The sequence below is a fragment of the Pseudochaenichthys georgianus genome, unplaced genomic scaffold (assembly GCF_902827115.2).
Source record: "Pseudochaenichthys georgianus unplaced genomic scaffold, fPseGeo1.2 scaffold_1603_arrow_ctg1, whole genome shotgun sequence".
Classification (NCBI taxonomy): Eukaryota; Metazoa; Chordata; class Actinopteri; order Perciformes; family Channichthyidae; genus Pseudochaenichthys; species Pseudochaenichthys georgianus.
Genome location: NW_027262425.1, coordinates 3970 through 13627, shown reverse-complemented (window position 1 = coordinate 13627; position 9658 = coordinate 3970). Strand labels below are relative to the sequence as shown.

Below are 9658 nucleotides of genomic sequence, written 5' to 3'. Positions count from 1 at the left end.
CAATGTCTATTTATTTATTTTTATTTTTATGTATTTTTTAATAGTAATATTACATTTTCTTTCTCTCTTTATATATTGATTTCTTTCTTTTTCTTTATTTTATTTAACATACTTTTGTATTTTATTTTATTTCAGTATTTTATTGTATTACTCATCCCCTGAAACGAATGAATCACCACTGTGTTTCATTCATGGACGTGTTGAATCACACGCACACACACACACACACGCACACGCACACACATATACAGCGTTAAACCCCGCCCCTCCCGGTGAGAGAACGGGAGGCCCGCTGGTGAATAAGGAACATTCATTGAGAGAAGCAGACAGACTGATTTCCAACAGACCGGATCCAGCACCGGGACTTTCTGCTGGTACTGATCGGTCTGTGTGAGTGTGAGTGTGTGTGTGAGTGTGTGTGCGTGTGTATGTGTGTGTGAGTGTGTGAGCGTGTGTCGGAGCCACATACGGACCTGCAGACAGGTAAGACTCTGAGCCTCAGTTACTGTCTGTTATCGATCCGCAGTATAAATACTCTGTTACAGTAAAAGTCCTGCATTCAAAATGTTCCTCCAGTGAAAGTAGAAAAGTATTCTCATCTAAATATAGTGAAAGACAGTGAAAGTAGTCGTTGTGCAGATTGGTCCATTTCAGAATAATATATATTTATGTTTTATAATGATTGATCATGAAAGTGTTCTCAAAGCTGGTGAAGGTGCAGCTAGTCTGAAGTACTTTGTAGACTGCAGGGTAGCTGGTGGAGGTGCAGCTAGTCTGAAGTACTTTGTAGACTGCAGGGTAGCTGGTGAAGGTGCAGCTAGTCTGAAGTACTTTGTAGACTGCAGGGTAGCTGGTGAAGGTGCAGCTAGTCTGAAGTACTTTGTAGACTGCAGGGTAACTGGTGAAGGTGCAGCTAGTCTGAAGTACTTTGTAGACTGCAGGGTAGCTGGTGAAGGAGCAGCTAGTCTGAAGTACTTTGTAGACTGCAGGGTAGCTGGTGAAGGTGCAGCTAGTCTGAAGTACTTTGTAGACTGCAGGGTAGCTGGTGAAGGTGCAGCTAGTCTGAAGTACTTTGTAGACTGCAGGGTAGCTGGAGGAGGAGCAGCTAGTCTGAAGTACTTTGTAGACTGCAGGGTAGCTGGTGAAGGTGCAGCTAGTCTGAAGTACTTTGTAGACTGCAGGGTAGCTGGTGAAGGTGCAGCTAGTCTGAAGTACTTTGTAGACTGCAGGGTAGCTGGTGAAGGAGCAGCTAGTCTGAAGTACTTTGTAGACTGCAGGGTAGCTGGTGAAGGTGCAGCTAGTCTGAAGTACTTTGTAGACTGCAGGGTAGCTGGTGAAGGAGCAGCTAGTCTGAAGTACTTTGTAGACTGCAGGGTAGCTGGTGAAGGTGCAGCTAGTCTGAAGTACTTTGTAGACTGCAGGGTAGCTGGTGAAGGTGCAGCTAGTCTGAAGTACTTTGTAGACTGCAGGGTAGCTGGTGAAGGAGCAGCTAGTCTGAAGTACTTTGTAGACTGCAGGGTAGCTGGTGAAGGAGCAGCTAGTCTGAAGTACTTTGTAGACTGTAGGGTAGCTGGTGAAGGAGCAGCTAGTCTGAAGTACTTTGTAGACTGCAGGGTAGCTGGTGGATTCACTCCAGGTGGAACTAAAGTCTGATTCAACACTCGGTTATATTTCACATCCTTCATCCACATCTGTTTGTGTGTAGCCTTTATTTAACCAGGTGAAAACCTGCAGCACATTGGTTAAAAACAACAGAAAACAAAAAGGACATCAATACAACATAATTACAGGGTATCCATAGCAACCTATTCACAATGACAGATATCTAATAACGAGCCGGGACTCGATTAAAAAAATTAATCTAATTAATTAGAGGCTTTGTAATTAATTAATCGAAATTAATCGCATTTTTAATCAAATATACATATCTGACCTGAGAACAGTGAGAAGTGTCCCAAATGTCCCATCCACGGGGCGACCGAAGCGTCTCATCAGCTTGTTCGTTCATGTTTGACTATTGTTCGCCGTGGTTTGTTGTTGTTTGAAGTCCCATGCTGAAGTCATGAACGTTAGTTGGTGCTCCAGTATAATCGGTACGCCTGAAACTCATCCAGTGAGAAACGTTCCGCTGTGCAAAAATAAGTGCGATTCAAATGCGTTAATTTTTTTAACGCGTTAATTTTTGTGTAATTAATTAACGCGTTAAAGTCCCGGCCCTACTAATAACATTTCCTCCATCCGAGCTTTCAAATCCTGACTGATGTTTACACAGGATGTCACCTTTACCTGTTCACTCACTAGGCGTTCAAGAACCTGAGCCAGAACTGACAACTTCGAGATGGGCCTTTAGTTATTTAAAATAGTTGCCTCCCCTCCTTTTAGCAAAGGCAGGACATACGCTGACTTCCATACTTTTGGAATTGTGTTCGTGCTGAGGGAGAGGTTAAAAAGAGAAGTAAGAGGTGGAGCAATAAAATCTGCAGCTATCTTTAAAAAGAAAGGTTCTAAGTTGTCCGGGCCGGCCGGTTTCTTAGGATCTAACTTAGATAAGGCTTCTGGAACAATACCAATAGTAAAAGGGGTCAAACTAAAAGGGTTTTCCAGACCACGTTGTTCAGAGTCACGGATTGGAGCGTTCACAGAAGCAGAGTTAGTGACAGAATCAAGCAGAGAGCCACAGGACACACAATGCTCATTAAAGCAGTTGAGCATAGAGCCCTGTCCGATAGAGAGCCAGATGCTGTGGTGAGGCACGGAGGAGCTCATTACGGATCTCACTGGTGGATATCGATTTAATGGCTTTCCAAAATGTCCTAGGATTATTTAGGTTTTCTGTGGAAACTGACAGATAGTACTTTGACTTTTGACATGAGAAGTGAAGCTATTCCTTAGCTGCCTGAACGCAGCCACTCCACCTCTGAGCCTGATCTCCTAGCCTTAGCCCAGGCCTTGTTTCTCTCATGAAGGAGACGAGACAGCTCAGCAGAAACCCAAGGATTGTCTCGTCCCTTCGCTCTGAATGTACGCAGGGTGCATGTCTATCAATGATCTCCATAAAACCAAGATAAAAATAAGACCATGCGGTTTCTACATCAGCACACAGATCGATGTTTCCCCAATCAAACCCAAACAGATCAGGAACAAAACCCTGCTCCACAAAATGTTTTATGTCTCTCTTAATGATAATGCGAGGTTTAACCTTTTGGACCGAGTGTCCCTAATGGTGGCTACAACACAGTGATCACTCAGATCATTCACAAATACTCCCACAGATGAATATTTATGGGGAACATTAGTTAGAATGAGATAATTAGGGAGGATTTATTAGGGGACTTAATGTTAGGGCGAGTAGGACTGTCCACAATCTGAGTAACATTCAAAGAGATACAAAGGTTTTTAAAATCCTCTGACACTGCAGGTAACCAGTCCCAGTTACAATCTCCAAGCAGCTCTATTTCCTTGTAGTCTAGCTGCGATAAAAGATTTGCTAGCGAAGACAAGGAGTCTTTGCCAGCTGAGGGGGGTCTGTAACAGCCCACCACCATGACCTGTTGCCCCTTTGCCACTTCTATATTTAAGGCTAAACATTCAAATTGCTTACTGATCGATTTGGAAACTAATGTGGAAACACTGAACTTATTCTTAACACAAATGGCAACGCCACCACCTTTATTAGGCCGGTCGGTACGATACACATTAAAACCATTTAAGGCGACGTCAGAGGCCAAAATAGATTTGTTTAGCCATGTTTCTGATAAAACAATGACGTCAGCGTCAGTCGAGCTCGCCCAAATGCGGACAAAATCTAGTTTACCTAACAGACTGCGCACATTCAAGAGGATGAAACCCAACCCAGACCTAGCTTTAAAATCAGCAGGAGTAGCGATCTGACTACTACTACTGGGCGGACCAGGGTTAGGTTGTACATTTCCTGACAGTAATAGCAACGAAAAAACCAGACACACATACACCGTCATCTAATTTAGAATCACCGGAAAAGTCTGCGAGAGTGTGATTAGAGCTTAAGAAGCAGTCCTGAAGAACCATCATCGCAGGCAAACAAAAAAGACAAACATATTTTGTCGAACTTGCCTGCGACAAGGCAACCGGTAATTGTTTGTGTAGCACTCCCAATCCTTTGCAGGGGATGCCCAACGCGGACGGCAGAACAGACCTGAGTCCAGTAGACTCCTCAGGATGACTAGAGATCCTCTCCCCGTCCAAGACAGCCAAAAGGCACAGCAGAGTAAAGTAACTAAAGGGATTACATACATGTAGTGGAGGGAAAGTACACCATGTACCTCTGAACTAGAGGAGTAGAAGTATAATATTACAACACCTTTCAAAATAAAGTCACATTGTGCTTTACAAGTAAAAATATAAATACATACAGATGCGTAATAATTTGTAAATGTTGTGTCGCATGTTTGCTTGCAGATTTAACGAACAAGTCGATAATAAAACACATCCAATTCAGCTCAACTAAACTCAACCATGAATACATTAAAATAACTAAATTCAACATAATTTTTACAGAGCTAGACTTAAAATAAAACACTAAATCAAAGAGACTAAAATAAATAAATTAAAACTTATATAATTCCCAAAAGCCGTCCAATCTCTCCACATATATTTGTATTTGTGTATACTTATTATTATTATTATTATTATTATTATTATACATTTGTATTATAAGTATTTTTATTATTATTATTTGTATTATTATTTTTATTTGAAATTATTATTATTTTTATTTGATCTTCCTTTTTTTATTCATACCACTTGTTGCACTGTCACTGAGTCGAAGATACTCAGACAGGAGTGATTATAATAAAACATACCTGCAGACACACACACACACACACACACACACACACACACACACACACACTTTTACACAGTGGTTAAAATGCCTAGAGGTTGACAGCAGATCGACAGAGACAGTGTGTACTGTACAAAGTACACTTACTGACAGTGACGTAACACAAAACACACACTTTCACAGACACACACACACACACACACACACACACACACACACACACAGTTTGTGTTTCTCTGAGAGTGATGTGACATTTTTTAAATTCCTATACGCTGGTTCTGCACGACTGGATGCTTTATTGCTTTATTGCTTTATTGCTCAACGATGGCAAACCTTTCTTTGAACGAACACTGATATTATTTATATAGTTTCCATCCGTAAGTCGCCGCGCGGCAGGGCGAAGAACACCTGAAGCACAGAATACAAAACACAAAGACGTGCGGGATGAGAGAAATAGGCGACGGTGTGTTTCTGTTTTTGTTTACCCGATAATACCAAGGTGTCCACATCATGTTCAGCTCTCAAAGAAGCCTGCAGAGAAGCAGCATGAAGCTTTAGCCACACACTGCTCCGCCTGCAGGACACACCGAGAGGACATGGAGTGGAATAAAGAGTCTCACTGCATTCAAAACAGTCCAGAAAGTAGTTCCTCTCCGAATGCACGGAGAGGGTCGTCCTATTCTAGAAGTAGTCCCTTTGTCTTAAATGAGGCTGTTAATCCGTTAGCAGCTGAGAAACGCGAACAGGCCGTGAGGCTGCTTCGTCGTTATGGTCTTCCTTCTGGGTTCACCTGAAAAGATCCACAAACAAGTGAACAACGATTCATTATGTTTCCTTTCCGTCCGAAACAAGCCAACACGTCTCCACGTCTCAACATGGGACAAGTCTTGAAGAGATGCATAAAACTAAAGACAGACAGCTGTGTGTCCTAATGTAGCTAGAGAAAAGCTCTACATAAGGATTGGAGGTCACAGGGCTCAGACGTGCAGCAGGCCCAAACAGAAGAACACTCACTTGATGATGTTTAGACTTTCTTTGTGGCCATGTTTTATATGTTTGTGTTTATTTAAGGTCATCTCGTGTTAACTTGGATTGTTTTTAGTCTCTTTTTGCATCTCTTTTTATAACTCAGAGGTCATTTTAACGTAACAAGCTATAAATAAAATCAAAAAATATGAAATAAAATGAAATAAATAATATAAATAAAAAAAGTGTTAAAGTAAAAATGTGTATTTAACTTAAAATCGTTTTATTTCATAATTGTTTCTTCAGTTTGTATCCTTTGAATCAAAGTGACTTCCATCAAAATCAACACCTTTTGGTCCAATCCCAAACCACGCCCTACACCCTACCCCTACACCCTACCCCTCCGTTCGCGCGGAGGGTCCGCCACTTTAAGTGCCGTTCCAAACCAACGAGTGTGGAGCGGTGTGGAGGGGGAGTGGGCTATCAAGCCATCAAACAACGAGGGTGTTTCTCAATGTCGAGGAAGGCTGCTCCAGAGCCACAGGAGGTTTTATTGACACTTTCAATCTATTCTGTGACCGACCCGCCCTCTTCGGCACTGATGGAATCCACCCCCAGCAGGTCGGGTTCAGACGTCTCCCTGACTGTTCGCACTCCACATTCACACACCCCTTTCCAGCAGCGTCCTCTCAGGCCACTGTTTCCACTGCTAGCTCCCCCTACTGTCCTCCAATGGCATTGGTCATTTTCGGCCACCACAAGAAAGCCCTTCCCTCCCATACAAACCACACTAGCTCCCCCCTGTGGCTCGGTCTCGCCGTTGTCTGGAAGAAGCAGTTCCCTTGCCAATTGGTCAGCTCAGAACCTTTCATTACGTTTGAACTACAGGTGGCGAAAATTGGTCGGCAAAAGCCATTTTATTGTGTTTTAATCGATCGACCTCCTGGTCCAGCAGCTCAGTGACTTTCTTACTTCTATTATCAAGCTGGACGAAGTGTTATTAGTAGCTGATTTAACCTGCACATCAATGATGCCACCAATTCTGTAGCCACTGCATTTCTTAATATTACTGAATATTACTCACGTGGGTGGTCAAACCTTAGACCTTGGTTTTTCTCCGGGACTAGATGTTGATCACATCCGTTGTGAGGATCTACTGATCAGTGATCATAAATGTCTTTTCTTTAATCTATCTGTAAAAACTGACCCCTTGTGCCTCAAAACCTATTATTATTATTACTCAGAGTACAGCTCACTTTTGCTGTGATAATTACACTATTGGAGACTTTGTGTCAGACTCCTCTCCACTGTCCTGTGGTGTCCCGCAGGGCTCAGTGTTGGGGCCTCTGTTATTCTCCCTATATTTGCTACCCTTAGGACAGATCATAAACAGATTTAACATTACATATCACTTATACGATACGCGGACGATATCCAGCTCCACATTTCACTCAAACCTAGTGAGGCTTTTAGGATATCTAGGCTCTTAGAATGTCTTAGCGCTATTAAGGACTGGACGGCAGATAAGACGGAGGTTCTGGTTGTTGCACCAGAAAAGGTTGTGCCCATGATTATGAAAAGTATTGGACCATATTCCTCTGCTGCCAACTCCAAACTACGTAACTTATGGGTAATATTTGACCAATCCGCGTCGTTTGATACCCACGTTAAGCAACTGGCGAGATTTGTCCTCCACCTACGAAACATCAGTAGAGTTTGCATCGGTGCTGACTTGAGACCGGTCTCTACCTGAGCAGTGTGGGGGGGGGGGGGGGGGAGTGTGTAGGGGTAGGATGTAGGGTGTGGTTTGGGATTGGGCCTTAGTTTCACACTTCCTGTTGTCTCCTCCCTCAGGTGCAGTGATGTCATCCCTCCTCCTCTTCCTATTCCTCTTCCTCACCCCTTCCTCTCCGCTGGAGTTTCGTTACCATAACAACCGAGAGATACAGCAGTACCTGGTGGAGATCAACGCCTCCAACCCCGACATCTCTCACCTGTACAGCATCGGACCGTCGGTCAGAGGTAACACCTTTTTTTTACTTTACTCCATTAAAAGGTCCCAGAATCCCAAAGTTCCGGAACACAGTGACATCACTACGGAACACTCGCGCTCCTATTGGCTAACGCTCCAACACATTGTACGTGATAGGCTAAGGGGCGGGACATCTCTAAGCGGTTGACCAATCACAACAGAGCCGGTCAGCTAACCAATCAGAGCAGACTTTTTCTGCATTTGAAGCCTCTTGTGTGTGTGTGTGTGTGTGTGTGTGTGTGTGTGTGTGTGTGTGTGTGTGTGTGTGTGTGTGTGTGTGTGTGTGTGTGTGTGTGTGTGTGTGTGTGTGTGTGTGTGTGTGTGTGTGTGTGTGTGTGTGTGTGTGTGTGTGTGTGTGTGTGTGTGTGTGTGTGTGTGTGTGTGTGTGTGTGTGTGTGTGTGTGTGTGTGTGTGTGTGTGTGTGTGTGTGTGTGTGTGTGTGTGTGTGTGTGTGTGTGTCTCTTTGATTGTGTATGACATGATTGCAAAGTGTGGTTCATTTAATCTGCAGACTGCCTAATCTGGCTAATCACACACACACACACACACACACACACACACACACACACACACACACACTCACACCTAATCTGAGCTAATCTAGGACACCAGCTGGCCTTGGTCTGTGTGTGTGTGTGTGTGTGTGTGTGTGTGTGTGTGTGTGTGTGTGTGTGTGTGTGTGTGTGTGTGTGTGTGTGTGTGTGTGTGTGTGTGTGTGTGTGTGTGTGTGTGTGTGTGTGTGTGTGTGTGTGTGTGTGTGTGTGTGTGTGTGTGTGTGTGTGTGTGTGTGTGTGTGTGTGTGTGTGTGTGTGTGTGTGTGTGTGTGTGTGTGTGTGTGTGTGTGTGTGTGTGTGTGTGTGTGTGTGTGTGTGTGTGTGTGTGTCAGACTTGCTGTAGCCTGCAGAGCTTCATTCATTCATTTTTCTGCGACAGTTAGTCGTTGTGTTTACATTAGAAATGTTCATTTTCTTTATTACATTAATCTTTAGACTTTCATAATCTGATTAAATAATGAAAAATGTATTTTAATATTCATCTCCATTATACCCCGACAAACTAATGTAAAACATACTATTCAAGGTTTATTGATTTCCATGTTAAAAGCTGATTTACTAAAGTTATATCTGCGCGTCTGTTACCTTTCAAACCGGTTGTATTTATTATTTAAGCACACTGCCAAGGTCATGAGACGGTAATCCCAACGTTAGTGATTCAATGTTTTCTGATATCACCTCCTTGGTCACTCATTTTGACTAGTCCTGCTAAATATTAACTCCAAAGGTACTTTACTCTGAACGAATATCTGCAGAACTAACAATATTTCCTCAGATGTACTTTGCTTTTAGCCCTAAGTATCTTAAGCATGCTCACATGCCCACATGCCCACACAGTGTCAGCAAATATGGCTTTTATCACAATTTCTGACCGGTAGATATTAAGTTAGAAGACATTAAAATGTGTGTTTTGTGTAAATCCGGTTGTTTTCTGTCTGTTTTGTGTGAAATCTTCTGAATGTTCTGCTCCAGGTCAGGAGCTGTGGGTGTTGGCTCTGGGTCTCAGTCCTCACCGGCACGCCGTCGGCATCCCCGAGTTCAAATATGTGGCCAACATGCACGGAAACGAGGTGAACACACACACACACACACACACACACACACACACACACACGCAGGAGCCCTCCCTTACGACAGGAAGTGGGGCTAAAAGGAGACTAAAGAGATCAACAAAAGCCATTCAGATTCAAACACACTCCACACACACTTTTGTATTCAGACGACAGACCGTGTGTGTGTGTGTGTGTGTGTGTGTGTGTGTGTGTGTGTGTGTGTGTGTGTGTG

At 43.3% G+C, this 9658-nt stretch overlaps 1 protein-coding gene across 1 annotated transcript; it reads left to right on the top strand.

Annotated features, from left to right (window-relative positions):
• Positions 1–203: 203 nt before the first annotated feature.
• Positions 204–9444, top strand: LOC117441250 (carboxypeptidase M-like; the record flags this gene model as incomplete). The annotated part of the gene is made up of 3 exons (XM_034077452.2): positions 204–483; positions 7643–7810; positions 9347–9444. Coding segments are annotated over exons 2-3 (258 nt in total), but the record flags the coding sequence as incomplete, so codon positions are not given.
• Between the last annotated feature and the right edge of the window lie 214 nt (positions 9445–9658).